Raw genomic sequence first — 24,479 nt, 5'->3', positions numbered from 1 at the left:
TTAATGCAGGCCTTAGCAGATCAAATCATCATACTTCATCTAATGTGGATAGAGTTTGTGTTTGTGGGGCAAGGAGAATGCTGTTCTTTCTCAGTAGTTCAGTCTCTCTAGTATCATTTAAGAAAATATATTTATGAGTAACTCCTTAATGATGTGGCTGAAAACCATTTCTGCGTCCTATCTAGGCTCTCTTGGAGCAAGATATTTTCCATCGTTCCCTGATAGCATGTTGTTTGGAGATTGTGCTATTTGCATATAGCTCACTGCGAACTTTCCCTTGGATTATTGAGGTTCTTGATCTCCGACCATTCTATTTTTATAAGGTAAGCATAAACGTCATGTTCAAATACTTGGATCTGAATTATTATAAACTTTTAAAGTACCTCTATTTAGTATTAGATTCACAGTGCTAGAAGCCCTCTATTCCTAAATTAGGTATAGTAGAGGGGCTAGTGCAGACCTGTAGCATATGTGCTATTTTAGTCTAAGGCTGCCCTTGAATATACCACCAAGAATTGACATCTGTTATCCAACATATGTAATACTTGTGACACCATTTCCCCTGTAATGTAAAGGAATAAAGCACTTGTGCATGGTTTGTATACTTCATTTAATTGTAACATGCTGTCAGTCAATTTTCGATTTAACAAATGATTTGCAAACCTGACTTACTACTGTGGTTGGTCGAATAGTGGAATAAAATATTCTTGGACTATATTTGACCAGTATTTCTACCAGTAGTCAAATGTACTAAATATTTCACCAGTTATAGAACTGGTCACATACCACACAAATCTGAGGGAAATTCTTCAACTAATACTGTTAAAATACTTGAAAATAATATATTTGTTGAGTACTGTTTGATCAGTCCTTCTTGTTACATCCCTGTTTTGTTAAATCTTTTTTTCCCTTCCTGTCTTTACTTAACTTTCTTTCCTGCAACAGAGCACTGTCTTCTCTTCTTGTTCCCCACTTCCTCCTTTTTGTCACCTTTATTCTTCCCCTTCTCCCCCACAAATTCTGTACCTTTCTTCTTTACTAACTTACCTTATCACAGTCTCTCTGTCTTTTGGCCTCTCTCACAGACATACCAATACCTAGGCATCTAGTGAAAATGTCCAGGCCCTAATAGAGGTCTAACCAGCCAGTTAAGATGTGGGGCCCTGCTGTTCAGGAGCAATGCCCAAGATAGAATCCAGCCTTTGAGAAACCAAGAGGGTGTTGAGACTCCAGCCACAGTGCTGTTCCTGAACCCTCACTGGGGACCCCAGCCTTTCTTGTCAGTATGGTATATTAAGTATATCTCCCTGCCCGCTGTCCTTTTCCCATCCCAAAGCCTCTGTTTCCGACCTTCCATAGCCTCCTGGCTGTTGACGTTTGGAGGTTGGAGTGTGTCTGCTACTCTTCCACTTCCTCAGCTTTTGGGTAGCTGCAAGAGTAGAGTAGTGGAAACATTCCCCTAGCCTTCATTTGAGTCCCTTTCCTCAGGCAATAGCCCCAATGTGTGTGCCTCTGCTGTTGCTCGCAGTTCTTCTTCAAGTGATTGCACATGTCCATTCTGATTTAGGTGTGCGAGTGCCCCGAGCACAGCTGTCGAAGATTTTTCCCCTAGTGGTATCCATAGCCTCGGTGCCGGCGCCCCCTGCTGTTGCGCGCTCATAGCGCCATTATAAGCACAATTACTTCGGCAAGGAGGGTTTCGGAGAGCCAAGCCCTCACAGCAGAGCCACCATATACAGTTTTCTTAAAGATAAGGTACAGCTGCAGCCGCACCCAAAATTCCTCACAAAGGTTGTGTCCCAATTCCACTACAACCAGGCTATCTTTCTACCGGTCTTCTACCCTAAGCCTCACGTGAATAGGGAAGAGCAACGACTGCACTCCCTGGACGTCAGACATGCTCCGGCATTTTATATTGAAAGAACCAAACCGTTTCATAGGTCGTCCCAGCTCTTCGTTGCTATGGCTGACAGAATAAAAGGGCTTCTAGTCTCCTCCCAGAGGATCTCATCTTGGATCACATCCTGTATATGAACATGCTACAACCTCGCAGGCGTTCCCCCTCAGTCGAACTTAACAGCTCACTCCACAAGGTCCCAAGATTCTTTGGCAGCCTTCTTAGTGCAGGTTCCAGTCCAGGACTTATGCAGAGCGGCGACATGGTCCTCGGTGCATACCTTTACAATACCCAGTGCTATCATGCAGCAGCCTCTCTGGGGGCAAAAGCCTCCCCTGACGGGAATGCCCAAAGCCGGGGAAGGGGTGCCCCCAGCTGCAGCAGGTTCGGGCTGGGTTCAAGCCGCCCCTCCCCTGGCAGGTCCCCGGGTGGGTTCCCTGAGCACCTGCATGGCACTAAATAGGCTGCTGCATGGCCGCGTAGCTTACAGGGAACTTAGCTCTTTACCCTCAATATTAGATTATCTCTTAGAACTTAAAAGGTCTGGCCTCTCCATGAGTTTAATAAGAGTACGCCTCTCTGCTATCACAGCTTTTCACCACAAAGTGGATCAACGTTCTGTGTTTGCTCACCTGCTCACCAAATGTTTCCTCAAAGGCCTCACCAACGTCTATCCAGAACTACGTGATCCTACTACACCATGGGACCTCCGCCTAGTCCTTCGGGCCGTCACTGGTTCCCCATTTGAACCCATAGCTACATGCTCACTACTACACCTTTCCATGAAGGTAGCATTTCTAGTGGCCGTTACATCTACCAGACATGTAGGAGAGTTGGGTGGTCTCATGGCAGACCCCCCCCGCATACACTTTTTTTTAAAGATAAAGTATCCCTGAGACCGCACCCCAAGTTTTTACCTAAAGTCATCTCAGCCTTCCACCTTAATCAATCCATTCACCTACCGACGTTTTACCCCAAACCCCACGAGGATAGAAGGCAGTCCACACTTCATACTCTCGACGTAGGGAGGGCATTGGCCTTTTATATAGCCAGAACAGGATCATTTCATAAATCAGCCAGACTGTTCGTCTCCATCACTGAACGCTCCAAAGGGAGGGCCATATCCAAACAGAGGCTCTCCAAGTGGATCTCTGATTGCATAATTCTATGCTATCACTTGATGGATCACTATCCCTAAATGGATCACTTGATGATTTGCTGTTCCTTCCCTCTGGAGCACCTGGCATTAGCCACTATTGGAAGACAGGATACTGGGCTAGATGGACCTTTGGTCTGACCCAGTATGTCCGTTCTTATATACCATCAGTGTGACCGACAACCTCCTTTGGGGATTCACACGCATTCCACCAGAGCCCTATTGACCTCCATTGCTTTCCTTAACGTGCCCATCATGGACATCTGTAGGGCTGCAACCTGGGCCTCAGTCCATACCTTTACGCAGCACTACGCATTAAGACAACTGGCAATGTCCGATGCCTCTTTTGGACTCACTGTACTGTCTGCTCTCACAACTTCAACTCCGAAGACCCTCCTTCCGCCGGAGGGCACTGCTCTGAAGTCACCTAAAGTGGAGCACCCACAGGGACAGCACTCGAAGGAGAGAAAGTTACTCACCTTGTGCAGTAACGGAGGTTCTTCGAGATGTGTCCCCCTGTGAGTGCTCCACTACCCTCCCTCTTACCCTCTACTTTAGGGTTTATTACTTAGTCTCTGCAGTAGAGAAGGAATAAAGCCAGCACCAGTTAACCGCTTCAAGCAGTGCGAGATGGGGGCCGCACATGTGCAACCCAACCGGGCACTGCTACCAAAAATCTCTGATTACGTGCACAGGGGCGCACGAACACCTAAGTCGAGCACCCACAGGGACACACATCTCGAAGAACCTACGTTACTGCACAAGGTGAGTAACTTTCTCTTCCACAGCATTGGTTTACACTTGAATCACATTTTCTATTTGATATAGGCTCTTAAACCACACTCATCACTGTATTGTCTCAGTGCATTAAGTGACGTGACTAATATCTGTCGTGTCAGGTTGTTCTTTGTAAAGCTAGCTTCACAACCTAAAGGGCTTTAACCTTTTTTCAAATGAAGCTTTAAATTGATTGGTAATGGTATTTGTGAACATCACCTAGTTATAAAGTGGTAGAGCATCAATTAAAAACTAAATTTAAATCTAATTGTAAACTGGAAATGATGATGTACATATATATAATCACCATTTCATATGAAGCCTTTTATACTGGATCTTAAAATTCTGTGAAGAACTAAACTATATTTTCGCTCACTGAAGATGAAGGAGGAGAGGGAGAAAGAAACAGATCTATGACAAAGCAGAAAATGTCTTCATAGATTCTAAGGCCAGAAGGGACCATTATGATCCTCTAGTCTGAACTCCTGTATAACACAGGCCCTCTGAGACTTGGAATCAGATGGAGAATTGATGTAGGGAAGCTGTTCCAGACCACAGGATTCCAGCATAGAATGCTTTTGCACCAGCAAGATGGTGTGTTTTGGGGTGAGGGGAGTGTGTGGGATGAGCAGAGGTATCAGGAAGAGGAGCAGAAACATGCAAGGTATGTAATAGAAGCTGGAACTTTTAAAAACCAGGAGGGAGGGTTGAATTGGACCTGAAATGAATGGTCAGTTGATGAGTGTACCATACTTTTTAGCCTGTTCCCATAGTCTCACAGTCATAAACACACCCAGGCCATTTTCGTTTTATTACATGTATCTTTTATTCCACAGTTCTTTTTTAAACAGAACATGACGCAGGCATATTGCAGTAGGAGCTTTCCACACTGCTTCTCTCCTTTGTACAGCTCACCTTCTGAGCTCCCCCTCCTGCTTCCTGTTCCTCCCAATTATATTCTCCCAGTTACTGCCAGTTGTATCAATAGTCTAGTAATTACCACCCAGGTACTCATAATCCACCAACAGAAAATAGCTAATTGTTCCCAGTTGTGCCAGCAACCTTTTCTGAGCTGCAGCAATTGAATTTGCTGCAGCAAGTGACCAGGGTGCTACCGCTAGCATTCGGTCAGAGGAGGGTTAAGGATAGGTGAGGTGGTTTTGCTTTTAGCATGGCTGATTAAACTGCCTTGCTTCCCTTTAGGTGATTGAAGTATTGATTCGGTCTGAGGAAGGACTCTCCAGAGACATGGTGAAGCACCTCAACAACATTGAAGAACAGATTTTGGAGAGTCTAGCCTGGACCAGCGACTCTGCCCTATGGAAAGCTCTACAAGCCTCAGAAAACAAGGTCCCAACCTGTGAAGAAGTATGTTGAAGGGAAAATAAATTACCAGAAAATGCAAGTGTATTCGTTTTCCAGGACTGATATTTTGCATAGGATATTAATCAAATGCAACAATTTATCTAGTAGTGAAATAATTATAAAAACTAAGACAGTGTTCTCTGACACCCTTTTTAATAATGGTAGATGGTATGAAGAGGCGAAGATTATTTATTCTTAAACTGGCATCTCTTATATCCCAGGTAATATACCCAAGTAATTTTGAAGCCGGTAATGGAGGAAGTGGACTAGGGCACCTCCCTATGATGCCAGTATCGCCTATTGTGCATCCCCGGGTGAAAGAGGTTCGCACAGATCTTGGTGGAAGTTTACGACGGGGTAAGTTGAGAGCTTCTGATGTGTTTGTAGTATATAGTATTTCAAACCATTCATAGTAATACATAGAGAAATCCTGGGTGCGTTTGCTTAGAATCTTAGTCATTTGTCTTTTCAAACTTTTTGTCTGGAAATCTTCTCCCTAATTCTATGGCTTTGTCTCCATAACACTCAATTGCTTGTGCTCCCATCCAGTGTGTTTATGTCCACATTGCCTACCTTGAATCAGAGTAATATTTGCCTTTGTGCCTTTTCTAGGGTTGTCTATACTGATTCAGATGGTGTAGCTGTAATCCTTGACAGCTGGTAGCTCTGCTTCTCCTGCTGTTCTAATCTATTCAGTGGTTCGCTATGCAGTTTGGTTCTGTCCTGTATTTTCTATCTTTATGCCTCCATTCTCAGATTTGATAGGTCAATTTCTTTTTAAAAAAATACTATCCTCTATCTCATTAGTTCTTAAATGGACACTTATTTTTAACCAAAACTAAAAACAAAAAAACCCACAACCAACAATTTGGGATTGCTGTTTTTTCACAAAAAGGCAAACAATTCTGTGCGCTGGGCTGTATGACTTGTCGTTACCATTCAAAGAAATTTACAGAAAGTAAAGAAGCATACTGAAGGGGAGAAGAGCAGAGCTTGAAAAAATGCGCCTGCCTCTGCTGACAAGGAATTGTCCGCTGGGAGTGGGTGAAAGCTAGTAGCAGAGTGAAACTTCCAAGTTTTTAGCCAGTTTCACTTTGCTGTTTACCCAGAAACTCTTCTGCTTTGTGGGATGGAGAGGGACACACACCAATTAGTATCTTGAGCAGCAGGAGATTATCTTGTGCTTCCAAAGGGTTCCATGGATCAGAAGAGTGAAACTGATATTGTACTGATCAGTTTTGCTGCTGCCCAATAGCCTGAGTGGAAGCAGTTAAAGTGAGCAGAGTTTGTGAGAAGAAATAGAGATAAGGGAATGAGCAAAGGGAGGGAGGATTCAAGCTGAGTAGTAGCGAGGGGATTAAAGAGGAAGAGACAGAGAAACAAGATGTCCAAGCAGCTAGAGCTCAGGAAAGATGCGACTGGAGGAGGAAGAGGTCTCCATTGCTTTCCAGCGGCTAAGAATCCAAACATATTGTCAATCAAATGAAATGGTTTGGGAATAGTGGAGAATAAGGGGAAGCAATTGAAGGGCTAGAGGACTTTGATCTGTGTATTATGGTGCTACTGTTCTGTCAGTGGAAGGTTTCTTGTGATTCTGACTTCTGTTTTGTAGCTTGGGGACTAGTGGTTCTCTCATTTTGGAAATTGTATTTCTATTAAACTGCTGCATATTGTAGTGATGTTTTTTCCTTTCTTTCATATTAGACATGCAGCCGTTGTCTCCGATCTCTGTTCATGAGCGCTACAGTTCTCCTACAGCTGGAAGTGCTAAGAGAAGGCTCTTTGGCGATGACAGCCCAAAAGACATGCAGGTAGAAAAGGTTCTCTCTGAAGGAACGAAGTTGAAAATTGCCTCAGCTTCAAGCGTTGCTGCTGAAAATATCTCTCTCTCACCGGGACAGACAATTTTGACCATGGCAACAGCTACTGTAACAGGGACAATGGGACAGAAAGTTACAATCCCACTGCATGGTAAGATATCCATTCATTTTATTTCATTGCATTTTATAATGATGCTGGATGTTTTACTATGTCCTTTTTCTGTGTACTATCAAACACAATGTAGATTCAGTTTGGAGGGCTTTGCATTTTGCATTTTGAACAAGTAACATCTAAAGAAAATTGTTTTGAAAAGACAAATTAAGAGAAAATATGCTTTGCCATCCCTAGTGCTTATTATTGCATGGACTAGAGTCTAGACAAAGAGTTGTTGCTTACAGATTATCCTGGTAATGTATCCACTGCAGGCTGGGGCAGGGTTTGTGAAGTTGTTGCTTTGCAAATTTTGCTTCATCACAGATGAAGCCTTATGAAGATGTATGACACAAGTAATTCTTGGGATTTAATATGCTTAGGTCTTCAGGTACAGCTGTATCCTTATCTGTTTTCCTATCTGTTTACTTAATATATCATGATTTTACTTAAGGATAAGGGGATATAGATTTTAGAAACAAATTGATACATGAAAGATTCACAGTACTTGACTCTGACAGATTGAAGTTGGCTGTATGGCAACTCCCCGAATCCTGCTCTGGCCCATGAGGAATGCACTAGATGATTTAATGGAGCTCTCTCTAATTTCTGATATTTCTAATATAAAAAGAAGCATATTAAAGATTAATATTCTGTAAGGTCTATTGCCATGGCGACCTTTAGAGGAGCAAAATAAAATTAGATATGCCATTCACAGAAACTAAGCTAATAGTCAAATGCTCTCTAAATTAAATTAATTCAGAAACCATTATATGGTTGTGATGCCAAGAAAAGCAAATTCTTTGACTGAGAGCCATGCTGCCAAACATGGGAAACCATGTTCTTGAAAGTTATCGTGCAGTGCACAACAATCCGTGGAATACAACTGAGACACTTAGCTTTGTCTTCTTTTCTGAAGACTCCTAGACAGAAATGACTTGGCAGTCATAATGTCTATCTCACTAATACAGGAGTATGTTCCACTGCACTTTCTGTACTACTTTATTACCTGTGCTTATACTTGCAGCACCCTACAACTGCACTGCATAGTATCATGCCCTGGGTGTTCAATTTTAGCAGTCTCCCAGCTGATCTTAATAGATATTAATTGCTATACAGGTGTATAGGGTGAGAGGTATTCTCTCGATACTTTAGCTCCACACCATTTAGGCTTTGAATATGATTACCAAAATCTTGAATTACAGCCAAAAGAAAACAGGAAGCCATTGTAGAGACTTGATCTCAGGTCCAGTGTTTGGGGCATCCTGCAGCAGTTGGGAGGAAGGCAGAAGGGTTCTGCAGTAGCTGGAGGAATTAGTCCTAGGACACATTTGTCCCGATTGGTGGTAACAAAGGTGTGGATGACTGTGTGAGATCCAGATCGAAGAAGAATGGTCCGTGATCAATGACAAACTCACCCGCACTATGGGTCACCAATGCAGTTTGAGTCAAAGAGCAGCGATAAATCCAGTGAGACCCTGAGGTCAGATATTACACACTTGTTAGCTGATGCAGACACACCGTTGGCTTAATCCCCCATCTCCTTCCCCTTACCAGGAAACAAAACTGCAGGTTTTCCCAGCTTGAATCTTCATCCAGCTCTCTGTATTGTATGCTGGCAGAGTAAAGAGACTATAGATGCCATATTGTTTGAGATGGTGGCAAAGAGCTGAGTATTGTTATACTGATGACCCAGTAGTCCAAACTCTTGATCTTTCCAAGTGGCTTAATAGGAATGTCCGACAGAAGGGATTACAAATGGTATGCTATGGAACCCTGCATTTGCGGGGCCAAGGGAAGAAGAGTTTGCCCAGCACTACCCTTTTTGTATGCTTCTGAGAAGAAGTAAACCCACTGAAAGATTCCTCAGTCCACTCCTGCAATATCTTGCAGGCAAGTCAGTCAGACCTTACAGTCACAATGTTATCCAGAGCTGCTGGTAAATCTATTAAAATCAGTTTGTGAACTTTACCTTTTACATCATTAGAAGAAGCTCATCCATATCAATAGTGATGTTTCCATAAACAAGCCTGAAGCCAGAAGTTAGGCATCAAAATCTGTATAATCAGTACTGGAGATGGCTCATCGCTATCTTTTCAATTACCTTCTCTTAAAAGGGGAGATTCAAGGCAAGACAGAAACTGTGTGTTAACAATCAAATATGGTTTCTTGAGCAAGGTCCTAAGCACTGTTTATTTAAATGTCATTGGTATGTTGCTGTCCCTAAGGAGGCATTAGGAATCTTTGACAATAATGGGCCTGTTGTCTTTTCCATTGCTTTCATCAGCCATGAAGGACATAGGGCCATTTCTATACATGATGTGATGTGCTTGGGGTTACAACCAAAACCTCAGCAAGAGAAACCATCTGAGAGCCACCCAGTACAGTTGGCATATTTTATCTCCCACTCTTGTACTGTTCCTGTTGAAGTGATCAGCTCTGCCTGAATTCCAGTTTATATTATCTGATGTGTACGTTGACTACTATTCATGTGAGAAACACTTGATTTTACATTGCTGAGACAATCTGGGTTAATCAGACTACCCACAATTCAGAATGCTTCCTCTGGTTTGGATTTTGCAGAAGTTAAGGCTGAGAAGACAACTTTCATCACCTCAGTCATAGTAACAGCATGAAAATGCCATAATTCTTGACACAAGCAATTGGATTTGGGGGTGAATCTTCTGTTAGTCCTCCAGGCTTCTCCCTTGCTGCTTCATGTTTCTCTAGCTCTGTATACCGTGGTAACATGCGAGGACAATGCGTGGGGAATAGGCATCTAGGTGCCATTGTCTGTCAGATGGTCATGGACAGTAATGCAGCCAAGTTGCACTAGACTGTCAAGGTGGTCCAATGGCTGAGCTGGAAATCTGTGTTTTGGAAATACAAAGGGCCCATAAAGGGCGAACCATAGAAACTTCTCCACCTGACAGAAGCATGGAAAAGCTCTCCGAGAAGGAAATGATAGGACTGACAAAGATGTATTTTAAACAAACCCTGCTTTCAGTCCCATTCATAAAATGATAAAACCAGAGGTGTGAGTTGACCTGAGCTGGACTATAATCCTGTATACAAGATGCATCATTACCATACATGCTGAAGATACTGACGGTAAGTCTTGGCAATTGCAGTCAGGCCTGGCAAACGGTTAGCCTTGAGTAGGAATTTTAGTGAGTAAATGGGGTGACCTGTGCACAATCAGATGCCCAAATGCACTTTATTTTGGGATTCGCAAGTGTGACCACCTAGTCTGAATTAATTGCTTTTGCAGTTCACTTTTAGAGTTTCATAGGGCAAGAAACAAATGCCTTATAGGAATTCAAGCTTTTGGCATAAAGCCATTCTTTTTAACTTTAGTAGTTTGTGGGATACCTCCTTCTAAAACCACTTAGGAATTAAATGGAGGAGAGACCAGATGTGTTGATAAGGATGTGATTTTAGGGTCCTATAACTTAGATCTTGTCTACACTACAGTGACAGAGCTACAGCTCTGCAGTGAAGCTGCTGTAGTGCCATAGCATAGACATTTGCTAAGGCCACAGAAGGGATTTCTCTGTTGCTGTAGTTAATCCACCCCCTTGAGAGATGTTAGCTAGGTTCATGGAAGAATTCTTCCGTTTATCTAGTGGTGTCTATACCAGGGTTTAGGCTGGCTTAACTGCATGTTTCGGGTGTGAATTTTTCATGCCTGGGAGCCATGTAGCTATGTCCACCTAATATTTAGGGGTAGACCTGGCCCTTCTTCCAGGGCTAGAAACACTCTGGCAGAAAGTGGGGAAATTTCTCTAAGCATTGGTCTTGCAACTGTGATCAAAAAGGAAAAAAAAAATGTGATTCTTGGATAAACGCAAAGTTTAGGGGGGTGGTATGAAAGGCAGTATGGCCAGTGGATAAGGCACAGGACTGGAAATCAGGAAACAAGTTTAATTCTTGACTCTGGCACTGACTCACTGTGATATTGGATGAGTAACCCTGTCTTAATTTCTTTATCTGTAAAATTGGGGGGGGGGTGATGATTACCCTGCTTTATACAGTTCTCTTCGATTGATGACTGAAAAGCACATATAAGTGCCAGGGTTGTTGTTCGAGTAGATACAGATGTGTATTGCAATTAGATGCGTGTATGCCCAGCACGCCAGAGCTGGAGACTGTTGCCTAGCAGTACCTATAGAGGGGTGACACATAGCTGTGGCCCCTTCCCTGGCTATATGAGGCAGCGCTACCCTGACCCCCATTAGTTCCTTCTCACCGTCTGTGGCTGAAGTCAGAGCTGTGTGATTGTTGTCTTATCATTAGTGTTAGTAGGCAGTAGATAGTGCAACCGAGATTTAAACATTGCCCTTCTTGTGGAGAGGCATTCCCAACAGTGACGCGCCCACACACTGCTTGCTTTGTGTTGGCAAGGCCCACCTTAAAGAACCTTATTTGATCTGTAGATCGTTCAAGAAGCGGACTCGGGTGGCACAGGACCTTTGTCTCACGTAGCTTCTGCTTGAACAGGCCACGTGACCTGATCTGGTACCAAGGCCCTCCTTGGGCCGAAGATCACGCTCAGGCTTGGAGAGTGCTGCTGCTTCTCGTTCCAGGGCAGGCGCCTCTCTGAAGATGCGTAGTAGCCGTTCTGTCGGTGCCAAGGAAGGGGTCTTCTAAGACCGATCGGGACCATTCCAGGTCACAGGGCAACTCCTCTGCCTCCCCCAGGATAAGCACGGACTGTCCCGACACCGATTCCACCATGCGCGATGGCATGGGTACCTCTAACCCTTCCCCAGTACTGAGTAGGAAGTGCAGAAACCATGTACTGTCGACTCTGGTTCTGGTCTCCAAGTGTCCATTGAGTCCGATACCAACGAGGAAATGCCGATACTTTGTCCATGTCATCGACATATCAGGCAGCCACAGATCTCCTCTACCTTTCAGTCCCAACCCTTATCATTGACCCAGGACTTTCCCAGAGATGCACCACCTATAACCCTCCGATGGAGTGAGTCGCTGAGCTCTCGTATCCATCGGCATTGTATTCAGATGCACCTCTTCCTTTGGTGGGGATGGAGCTGGTATTGGGGTTGGTACAAGGGACCTTGGCATGAGGACCCTCTATGGCCCATCTGCTTTCAACGCTGCAGATGTTCCAATGGAGACTTTTATCACCCTCATTGTTGATGCACTTGGGCACTCCAGTACCACTGTTTGCACCGGGACCGACACTGCCTGTGGCACCAGCATGTTTGGCATCAATGATATCGCCTTCATCAGGGGCACTGATTCCTGCCTTGTTCTGGGCGACAGATGACTCGGACCACCTGTTGGCTCCCTGGGGTATTGCTCTGCCCATATTCCTGAGATATCAGGGCTCTTCTGAATCCGATTCTGGATAGTCATCTTCCTGCTCCACATCACCTGACGAGTTCTGAGGCCTACCTGTGGACCAGTATGGCTTCCAGGGCTGGTATGTGCCCCATGGTAGGGATGGTGGTCCCTGGTGCGCTTCCTACTGGTCACCAATGCGCCTACCCTTATCAGTGGCCTCTTTGGATTCAGTGGGATGCTCCTCATCCCGTTGAAAGCTGAATCACCCGACAGGTTGACGGTGGTGACTGCAGATCAGCCGCAAGCCCAGGCATCAGTGGTTTTCCTCCCTGTGGAGCCGCTGCAGTCCTCCCTCCCGGGTATGTCTTCCTGGGAGCAAGAGCCAGTTGTGTCTTAGCCAAGACCCATGTCCTCATCGCCAGACGATGCCATGCTGCCTGGTTCATCTTCCTCTTCTATACTGGAGGTCTTTAAGATGTATCAGGACCTTTTATACCACGTAGCTGCATCCCTGGGCGCCCAGGCAGAGTTTCTCCAAGAGAACATATACAAACTGGTGGACATTTTACAGCCTGCCATCCCTGGAAGAGTGGCCCTCCTAATCAATGATATGCACCTCGTGCCGGTGACAGCAATTCAAGCTTTGATGTCCAAGTATGATTTCCTCAATTAGTCAGCCATGTCTAAATTCAAGAACCAGTTGCCCAAGGCTTTGCATGAGGAGTTTCAGGCATTTGTTGCAGAATGCTGCTCGATGGCACACAACACATACCAATAATTAATAGGGGGACCCCTTGAACTGGTTGGGGCCCTAAGCAATAGCTTAAACTGCTTATTCTTAGCACCAGCTCTGGTTCTTGGGCAAGACTGATGACACTTTGCACTCCTTTAAGGATTCTGGGGCTACCTTGAGGTCCTTGGGAGTGTGCACGCCAGCCGCGCAAAGATGCCACTATGGGGCACAGCAGCAGTAACAATATCGCCCGCAGCATTTCTTCACACAGCCTTTCCCCCGAAACAGCAGGATTACCATAGAAAGAGGGATAGGTCCCACAAGAGGAATCAGTCAATCTCTGGCTTTGGACAGTCCACACACCCTCCCTCAGTGCTGACTAAACACCCATTTTGACTCCTTAGTCCAGAGCACTGATTCAGTCAATACTCCACCATCTCTGTCTCTTTAGGGACAGGCTGGCCCGCTTTTGCAATGCTTGGGACTCAGTTGTCTCCAACAGCTGGGTCCTAGACCCTGTCAGATGGGGCTACGCACCTCACCCCCAAATCCATCTTCAGGGACCCCTCTCACAAGACACTGCTCATCAAGCAGGTCAGCTTTCTGTTGACATTGGGAGTGGTGGAGGAAATTCCACAAGAGCACCAGGGCCACAGCTTTTACTCCCAGTACTTCCTGATACCGAAATCCAAGGATGGATGAGACCCATTCTCAACTTTCACAGCCTCAACAAATTAATCAGATACATGAGATTTCGCATGGTCACTCTTGGCTAACCTCCTCGCATGGTCTCAGAATGGCTGATTTGCTGCTCTGGAACTTACATTCATGTGACGATTCTACTGAGCCAGAGGAAATTTCTGCCTTGTGTGGTAGGAGAATGCTACTTTCATTATACTGTTGTCCCATTTGGCCTCTCTTCTGCCTCCTGAGTCTTCACCAAATGCATGGTGGTGTCAGGCATGTATCAGGAGGAAGGAAATCCGCATCCTCCCGTACCTCGTCGACGCCACATTACATTTGCTTGACAGTCTGAGACTCACTTTAAACACCACAAAGATAATCATGGTTCCCATTCAAAAAATTAAATAAAAATGGAGTTCATTAGACCCGTTAGCTTCCATGAGGTAAAGGGTGTTCCTGCTGACCTACCGCTTCCAAGCAGTTACCCGTGTTTTTTCCTAAGCCACATGCTTCCCTGGAGAAACAGCGACTCCATACCATGGATGTCAGGCCATATATAGCCTTTTATCTGGACAAGACTAAGCCATTTTGTGCTTCGTCTTGCCTGCTAGTGTCATATGCAGACTGCATGAAGGGCAAGCAGTCTCTGCACAGACCATCTCTAGATGGATAACATCCTATATCAAGACTATGTGAGATAACTTTGGCTATGCCTCCTCAGCGGATACAGGCTCACTCCACAAGGGTGCAAGCGACATTGATAGCATTCCTCAGTGACGTTTCCTTACTGGACTTTTGGAGAGCGGCCATTTGGTCGTCTATATGTACGATTATGGACCATTATGCTATTACTGCATCTTCCTGAGCAGATGCAGGCCTCAGAAGGACGGTCCTGTGATCCCTATTCCAGTAAACTCTGAGCCCTGCCTACAGATCACGGTAGTGCTTATGAGTCACCTAACTGGAATACACATCTGCATCTACTCGAAGAAGAAACAGTTACAGTAACTGTGGTTCTTCAAGGTATGATGCGAACATGTATTCCATGACCCACCCTCTGCATCGGAGTCTCCTCTCATGGGATTTCGTTATGAAGGAATTGAGTGGGGTGGAGGCGACACCACCTCATATAGCCAGGGGAGGGGCCATAAGAGACAAGCACTGCCCCTCTACAGGTACTGCTAGCAAAAGTCGCAGGCTCCAGTGCACTGGGAGTGCACACACCTAACTAGAATACATGTCTGCATCACATTTCGAAGAACCACAGTTACAGTAAGTAACTTTTGGTAAAGGGACAGTCCGCTCTAGGTTATTGTAAATGTGTCAATTTCAGAATATTTGTTTCTGATCGATTACACGTTCTAATTAAACAGTAGGTCTTGGGGTTTTTTCTGAAATTGATTTAAAAACATTTATGTTCTTTCTCTCCCCTTTGATGCTTGAGAGAGAAACTGATAACGGGGGAAACAGTGAAACTGACTATGCACAAAGTAAACTGGAAAAAAAATAAGAAAGATGTTGCTAGCTTTCAGTCATAGGAATATTTAATGTTTCTAGTAAATTTTGTACCAACAATACTTTTAGACGGAAGTGGGATCTTTCACATTTACAGTGTCCCTCCCATTAAGTATTTTCAGGAGTACGATAAAGTTCCTTTATGAACGCACTGCCCGGGAAACAAGGGTTCCTTTGACATCAAACACTGCAGAACAATCTTAACATTAACTGTTTCTGTGAATTATGATTATATTTGCAATTAAACTATGCAGCTTGGCTGCAAAATAATGTGTTTCTATATGTCTTCAGGTATTGCAAACGACACTGGAGGGATCACCTTGATTCCCATTTCAGTGAATTTATCTCAGCAGTCTAAAGTGGAGAGTCATGGACAAGTACCTCTCACTGCTCAAGCTTTAATTGATGCATCTCCAAACCATTCCCGTATGAATCAAGCACAGGAAGCACATCAGTCAGCAGGAAGCAAACCAAAGAAAACTGGCTCCCTGGCACTGTTTTACAGAAAGGTAAATATCTTGCCTAAGAGTTGCTTTGTATTAAATGTCTTTCTCTATTTTAGAGAGACAAGGTGGGTGAGGTAATCTTTTATTGACCAAGTGCTCTGTTTTGTTAATGCTTGGTTATATTTAAACTTGTCTGTCTCTCTAACTGTTCCATTATACTCCTGTGTTGTTCAGTTACTTTTCCTTTGTTAGTCTCTAAGGTGCCACAAGTACTCCTGTTACTTTTCCTTTGGCACTAATAAAGGCACCTGTGCCGGAAAATGCTTTTAAATCCTATTACTAAAAAATTGCTTTTCAGATCCACTAATTAGGGCCAGATGGGTTGTTCTCTGATCTCCTTGGTTGACAGGCAGCATCTCCAATAGCTAGCCACAAATTGTTGGTGCTTTTTGGTTCCTTATTCCTGCTCTTGTTGCCTCCCAGCTCTGCTGAGGGTGCAGATAGCTGTACTAGCTCCAACTCCTTAGTGCTTTGCCAGAAATTCTCAGAGAGAGGAGATAATGCACATAGACCCTGTAGGCTGGAGTAAGGCCTCAAATAGACCCTGTAGGCTGGAGTAAGGCCTCAAATAAGGCCTGGTCTACACTGGGAGGGGTGTCAATCTAAGTTACGCAACTTCAGCTACGTGAATAACGTAGTTCAAGTCGACGTACTTAGATCTACTTACTGTGGTGTCTTCACTGCAGTAAGTTGATGGCTGGAGTACCGGAGTCGACGGGAGAGTGCTCGGCGGTCGCTTTATCACATCTAGACTAGACACGATAAATCGACCCCCACTGGATCGATCGCTGCCCGTCGATCCCGCGTGTAATGTAGATAAGCCTTGAGGGTGTTTTCTCTTCTAAATCTCTCTGAGCTCTTTCTCTTCTAATGGGTTTTGAACTAGGACTTGGAAAACTTTCATCATCCCTCTCTCAGATGCATGGATTGGACCTGCTGAAGGGAAGACTGTCCTCCTGTAACTGATCAGTGTTCAGACACACACTCTTGTTTCAGCTTCTCCTGTCTCTGAAAATCCCGTTCTGTCATCTCTTCTATTGGAAGTAACATCTGTTTCCTGGACCCACCAACCCGTCCAGAATTGGCTGCTTATGTGGGGCTTCACAAAGCTATGTTGGATACTTAAGCCCTCTGGGACAGTATTCAGAAAGAGGAATAACATGCTTGCTTACCAGAGGAAGGAAAGAATTTGAGGGATGAATAAGCATGCATAACTTATAGGAGTTTTGCTGCCTTTCTCTTGCATTTCCATTTTAGAGAGAGACAAGGTGAGGGGAGATTTCTTTATACATAAACATGAGCAAACCCGCTGAGTATACCTGATTAGATCAGTCTTAATCTGCCTTCCAAAAACTTAAATCATAGTACCTGCACTATTTGTATGCTTCCCTGTTGGAGTTTTCTAGCTTCTTTATTTAATTGTATTCCTGGTGGCCATAGTTTCAGCCAGCAACACTAGCAGTGAGAGATTCATTCATTGGAGTGCTTTGTTACAGAGAGAGAAAATAAAACTTATTCTTAGAGATTCTGATTTCTCTTAGGATCTCACAGGCAGAATGGAGTTTGGTTCTCTGCTTTCAATCAAACAGCTGCTATCCCCGCCTCATGTCTGAAGAGGGCTGAGAATTAAGTTGGTCCAAAGTAATGTCCCACCAACATGCAAGCTTCATTTTCAATCATACAGTGGTTTTATGCATCTTTATCTGCTTTCACTGTGTGCTTGGAAAATTATATAATAAGCAAAACTACTCTTCCCTGTTGCTAGGAAAGCTAAAATCCAAGCTTCTAATGAAACCCCATCTTTAAGGGAGTTTTAACCTTTTGGTTACAGGTTATACAAACTCAAACTCTTGTGCACAAAAGGGTATTCTTCTCTTCTGCCTGTCTTGTGGAACTTTTAGTCTACTCCTTTTACTTCCAGACATAAATGTCTTTGTGTTCTTAGTTCTCATAGTGGGGGGAAAGAACTTCTAAAGTTAATGAAAGAATGTTAATCATGCTGCACTTGTCAAGGTCATCTCAGGTTTTCATCTGAATTAGGTGTTTTTAAAAAGAAACCTGATAAATACTGTGTAGGTTAATCCAAGACTCTCCTTGGGTGTAAGTAAAGTACATGACCTCTTCAAATTTCCTGTTCATCTGAAGGGGTCCCAAGGTATGTGGTCAGGTAGGTGGAGTAGTTCAGGTACAATGCTTGTCAAATTAAACTGGCCAGCTGGATCAAACTTTGTATTTCTGAAGCCTATAAGGCAGAGACGACAACTCAGTTTTTGAGTACATTCTCCCATGCAGAACCCCTTGCAGAGATTGGTAGGATGGCAACTTTGGTACATTTAGCACTTTTTATTAGAGTAGCTTTTAGTTGATGGATTCTCATTTTTAGCCACACTCGAATTTGGTGCTCTATATGAAGGGATTGCTGTATAGATCCTGTCAATTCTGGACTTGTGAATTTGAACATGCAGAAAGTAGGGTTTTACCTGTAGATATTTGAGTTTCAAATATAGGAATGGAAGTTTTCTATTCTAGTTTCTGGTTGCTAAGAGACAAGAAAACTAGTGGAGTGGGAGCTAGACATCTCTTCTGTGTCATGAAGGCAAATTGCTTCTGGTTAAGCAAATGGTATTTTGTTAAGTAGGATTCTGATTTGTTGTTTTCCTTGCTTTAACATTTTGAATGTTTGTGTTTGATGCTGTGGAGGATTTGTCTGGAACTAGAAAACAAAGCTGGAATTGGGATCCAAAAGGTGCTAAACTGACAGGTAGCAGCACTTATCTAGCTTTACAATCATGGAGTTGGAGTACATACAGTCCATCCATCTCAAATTGTTGTTTCTGACATGCAGAAACATGTACAGGTAAAAAAAAAAAAATTGCTTTCTGGAATTCTTCCCTTTAATTGCTGGCATTCTTTGTTGTTTTAAGACTCACAATTGTGATAAAACTAGATTTCAAGATTCAGTTGACTTCACTCTCTGTTGTGCTGTTTTCCCTCCCAGGTGTATCATCTGGCAAGTGTGCGCTTGCGTGATTTGTGCTTAAAACTGGATGTTTCCATTGAGTTGCGCAGGAAGATATGGACATGTTTTGAGTTCACTTTAGTTCATTGCACTGATCTAATGAAAGACAGACATTTGGATCAGCTCCTTCTTTGTGCCTTTTACATTATGGCAAAGGTAACATATAGGTTTTAGGAAGTATTATATCTTAAGCTATTTCCAGCAACTAATAAAATAAACTGAAAATCTACTATACAATTGCTTTACTCTTGATATCTTACTGGGGAGGGGAGGTGCTTCCAGGATGTTGATGAAGCCCTGAAGTCTTCTTTTCCTTTCCTTTACGTATCCTCCCTCAAGGTCCTATATCAACAACCCTTTTGACTCAGGACTGGATGGCACTCCTTTTTTTGAGCCCATTCACACTGTTCCATTGTCAGCTAGAAAGGATATAGTTATATTCTGTCTCCAGAAGGGATTGCCTCACGTTGCTTATCTCTGGTGCTCTGCCTGCACCCCTGCTGGTCTATAAAGTGAGAGACTATGACTAGAAATAGTCTAGTGCATCTATGTAGTTATGCAGAGCACTAACTAACAGGCTGCTGGGGCTTGCACCTCCATGGAATAATTTACTTTATATATCCACACTTCACTTTTTTCAGAAAAATAATTCTTCTAGCAGTTGCATACACAGGATATTAAGGTTGAGGAACCTAGCTAAGAATCTATCTTAGCAATACAATGTTTTGCTAAGAAATAAAAAGAGATGTGCAAGCTTTTCACATTATGTTTTGAGGTGCTATAAACAGCCCAACTTATCACACAAATGGGAGTTTTGTAATCTTCTGACTGATGCAAACTCAGGTGAAAAAAATAAAACAAAACAGAACTCAAACTAGGCAAGGTGCCAATGTAATTTATTTGTATTACTGTAGCACCTGGGAGCCATAGTCATGGACCAGGACTCCATTGTGCTGAATGGGATGAGAATATTAAATTGACTTGCCCAGTGAGCCTTAATAGGAAAGACAAAATGAGAAGAGGCATTACCTGTGGAATGTAGCTGCCATGGAATACAATTACTTGCTTTTACTTTTAGTAATTGTAAGCAATCCTTAAATCTTAGATTAGTTTGGATACTGCTACAAGGTTTGCAGAAAAATACCACCATTGAATGATCTCTGTGTTCCCTTGTCTTACTGAGTAAGTGTGCCAGCTGCATGATTCCTGCCTTTCTCTGAAGTGTTGCCTCCAGTGCAATGAGACCTGACAGCCCAACTGTAGCAAGTGGACCTTGATACATTTTTCTTGTAGTTCCATTGCAAAAGTGTTGATCATTTGCTATTAAAATTGGTGATACATGTTGTTTACCTTGAAACAGAGCTGAACATGTGTGTCCCTGTAACCTTGCATCTCATTCCAGAAAATAAGGAAGATACCAGTAACGAAGGATAAGAAATCCAATTTTCAAATATCACTAAAATTTTTACTTACCCACTAAGACTTAATAATTGTTCTCTTTTCCAATTCAGGGGTAGCTTCTGAGGGAAAGGGGAAGAAGTAATTTTTAAGCTTCAGCTTAAGTGAGCAGTAATTTTACAAGTGCAGATGAGCAGCAGGAATTGTTAACTAAAAACTATTCTCCTCATGTTGTCATATTCAGATATCAGAACTACATTTTTTAATGTATAAGTTCAAGCCATATGTAATGCTCATGAAAAATGTACAGTATGGATTTTAAATCAGATGTACAAAGCATATTCTTGAAATACGCAACATCACAGCAAAACTACACAAATTGAGCTATATAAGAATAAAGCATGTTGGAATTAAACATGTTCATCTTTTTCTCCCCTGCTGAAGTAAGGCTAATTTCTTGTAGGATCTGCTTTCCCATCCTCCCCTATTTAGAAGTCGTATTGTGTGTGGGCTGGAAAGTGAGGGCTCAGGGTGTGCTGCCTTCTGTTTCCACTACTGTGAAGCCCTACATAACCCCAAAGTCTTTCAACATACTAAGAGTTCTTGAATGTGGCATAGTTTTCCCTTTCTCTGTCATGGAAAGGAAAGGTGGAGCGGGCTGGTCATTAAACTGAAGATCACCTTTTTGTAGGCCAGAAAAAATACATGAGTTATTCCTACTCTGATATAAATATCTATCAGGAATGGTCTAGACAGTATTTGGTCCTGCCATGCAGGCAGGGGACTGGACTCGATGACCTCTCGAGGTCCCTTCCAGTCCTAGAATCTATGAATCTATGAATCAATTACTTTTCTTAGCTTCGTTACTTTTTTCAGACTAAATGAGATAAAGAAAACTCTGGAAAATTTCCCTTTTAAACAAGCATAAGTACTTATGTGCTGTCATATAACAATCATAAAAAGCGACAAAGCGTCCTGTGGCACCTTATAGACTAACAGACGTTTTGGAGCATAAGCTTTTGTGGGTGAATACCCACTTCGTATTCACCCATGAAAGCTTATGCTCCAATACGTCTGTTAGTCTATAAGGTGCCACAGGATTCTTTGTCGCTTTTTACAGATCCAGACTAACACGGCTACCCCTCTGATAAATAACTATCATAGTCGTTATGTTTTGTCTCAAGTAGTTCCTCTTGGGTTTTTTCTTTTCCAGGTGACCAAAGAGGAAAGAACTTTTCAGGACATAATGAAAAGCTACAGAAACCAGCCACAAGCAAACAGCAATGTGAGTAAATAACATTGTCTTACCTATAGATAAATGTTTGATACAAGCTCTCTTTTAAGTGGGCTCATACTAATATTGGAGAATGAATGTTACATGCATTTAACCTGAGAACTGAGATTTAATCTAAGTTTGAGTTTCTTGTGTTACTTGACAACTGCATTTTTCCCCACGTATTGCAGGTTTACAGGAGTGTTTTGTTGAAAAATAGTCCCAAAGAGGTCACATCAGAAAATACAAATTTAACCCAAGATGTGGAGATGACAGGTGGTGGTAAGTTCATAAAGTTAGCCTGCTGTTTTAAAATAATATTCAAATGGATTTAAAAGAACTAATGTGTAGTATAAAAGCCATTAGAATAGCAAAGAGGAAACATTTAATTTTATCATAAACTGATTAAAAAGCAATAGTATTGAAATAAGGAGACAGACACTGATAGTCAGATGCTGTGTAGGCTAGGACATGGGAAATGCATTTCACAATCAGAACAAATAGGATAGAACTTCACATCTTTAAGAATCCCTATTTTTAAATTAGGTTGGTTGAACAGTAATTTTTTTTTTAAATGAGCAGCTGATGATGATTCTATATAATTGCAGCTCTCTTGAGACAACACTTAATAAGTGGAAAGAGAGTGAGTGATGGCATATTCTAAAGACTGATTCGAAACATCTTTTTAAAATGTCAGAAGGTAGATTGGTTTGATTCAATGAGGAGCTCTTGCATTGAAACACTTATTGCCCTTACGTAGATAGGAGTCTTGGCTTTAGTATGTCTGTTGTTTCGATTTTTGCAAAAAGTGTGGGTAAATGTCTTTTTTTTTTTCCTAAAGCATTTTTCTTTCCCCAAGATCCAAGATAGATTTTTCGGAACGGTGGTATGTAAATTTGTTTCTGCTGCTACACAGTTGATCAAAATAAGGCATTAACCATTACAAATCATAAAGTGATCAACAGCAGTCTAATTTATCCAGAAAAGTTATGCTTAGTTGGTCTATACCCCATATAATCATCTTGGGGTCTCTGTTATCTTGTCAGTGAGAGATGTTGAACCACTGACCTCTGAGGATTGTCGCTCTCGACATCAGCTCAGCAAGCTAGAGTGACCTCATGGAAGTCTGTGTCTTTACATGAGAACAGCATACTACAGCTGTTGACCAGTAATTTCAAAGAGATCAGTGTCTTGACATTAGCCCAGCAAGTTAGAGATGTTGAGTCAGGGACCTTGGTTCTCTTGCCCCTATGGTGGATTAATTTAAATCAAAATGATTTAAATCAGTAAGCAGGAAATCTTGATTTAAATAATCGATTTGAGTCTTGTTTTGTATTTGTACTTTATAATTGCTTTCCTAAAGAAAGGTTGATTTCCATTAAAACATGTTGATTTGCAACTAAATATAGCCTTTACTCTATATTTGATGGTACTTTTTACTCACCAGGAGGATATGCTATATTTATACACACTTATTTAAGCAGTTATTTAGCTTAATATACATTTATTCAGATTCTTAAGTTTTACTTTTTTATTGTTAGAAAATGGTGAATGATGCATTTCTTTATTAGATTAGATTTTTTCGCTTGTCATGTGTGTCAAGTTGCATTTGGATGGAAACTGGAATTCAATTAAAGTGCACAAAAACACCGTTTTAAAAATGTTTTATTAATAAATGTAACCTACCTTAAAGTGTTGGACACATAAGAAGAAAAATATTTATCAAAACGTGTTTTGTATTTAAAGCTAACTGGTTTATTAAACAGAGGAAGTATTATCTATAGTTAGCATTGAACTGATTGCTTCTAGTTACTATGTCCTTCAAGATCTTAGAACTAGTAGATCTCATTCTCTTACACCTCATTTGTAGTTATAGATTGGAAGAGGAAAACAAGCTTTCCTTCTTTTTTTCAACTCCCAATCAGTTTCTGAACTCTGAATGAACTAATCATTGAACTGGATTAGTTTGAATAAACAGAAATTAAGAAAATAATTTCTCTGCACCTACAGAAGGAGGCTACTGATGTGCAAAGCTGGTTTAACACTTCAGCATGCTCTGGTTCCAGGAGCTTAGCCAGTGACTTTCATCAGATAAGGGCGTTTGGCTTTCTTTAAAACCTTGGCAGCAAACTTACTGCTTGAATATTATTTGAATAGATTATAGGAAGTTTGGGCTTTAATATAGGTTATCATAGTTTCAAATTTGATTTCAAATAGATTTATTTTTAAAAAGAAAAATGTATTTAAAATTTTTATAAAATTGATTTCTTTTTTAATGTTTGTTTTTTTAAATACTGATTTTTATCCACCCAGTCTTCCTCCAATATCAGACCAGCAAACTTGAATTGTTAACAGTAAGTTCAAATGCCCTTTTTCTGACATCAGCCAACCAAGAGGTGCTAAGCCAGGAGAGTTGTTTGAGCTTTTAGCCAGTTTGCAAACCATGTGACAGTATTTCTGTCCAAGTGCACATGAACTAATTTTTCACTTAAATCACCACTTTTATCTAATATCAGCATTAGTTAACTCTTAACCCCCTGTTGATGGGAAGAGAAGTCGTGACTTCCCAAGTGTCACACAGCAGGTTAGTGGTAGAGCGGGGAATGGAGCTTGTTTGTCCTGACTCCAGTTTTCGTACTCACTCCTGTTCCAGCATAAGGTGTTTTAGTATCAGACCCTAGGTTTGTGCTTTATTAAGGTGCTTGGCTTGCATCCAATTACTTCCATGAAAAGAGTTTTTGTTAGCGAACAATTTAGAGATTAAAATTACTTCTATTAGAAGACTGTATTCAGCTGTGATCCAAGTTAATTTTGGAGTTAGAAAGTGGTAGAACAGTTGCAGTAACCAGGCTTGCTGTGTAGCTACCACAGTTTC

At 42.2% G+C, this 24,479-nt stretch overlaps 1 protein-coding gene across 1 annotated transcript in view; it reads left to right on the top strand.

Moving 5' to 3' along the window:
- The window catches only part of RBL1 (RB transcriptional corepressor like 1), a 74,922-nt gene that overhangs the window by 37,578 nt on the left and 12,865 nt on the right, over positions 1 to 24,479 (top strand). Inside the window, 8 exon segments of the mRNA XM_065414297.1 lie at positions 186 to 323; positions 5,034 to 5,198; positions 5,417 to 5,552; positions 6,900 to 7,166; positions 15,700 to 15,917; positions 18,913 to 19,089; positions 21,545 to 21,616; positions 21,796 to 21,886. Of these exon segments, the coding sequence (XP_065270369.1) occupies positions 186 to 323; positions 5,034 to 5,198; positions 5,417 to 5,552; positions 6,900 to 7,166; positions 15,700 to 15,917; positions 18,913 to 19,089; positions 21,545 to 21,616; positions 21,796 to 21,886 (1,264 nt within the window).

This window comes from Emys orbicularis, chromosome 12, assembly GCF_028017835.1.
Source record: "Emys orbicularis isolate rEmyOrb1 chromosome 12, rEmyOrb1.hap1, whole genome shotgun sequence".
NCBI lineage: Eukaryota > Metazoa > Chordata > Testudines > Emydidae > Emys > Emys orbicularis.
This window is presented reverse-complemented; position numbering and strand designations above follow the sequence as displayed.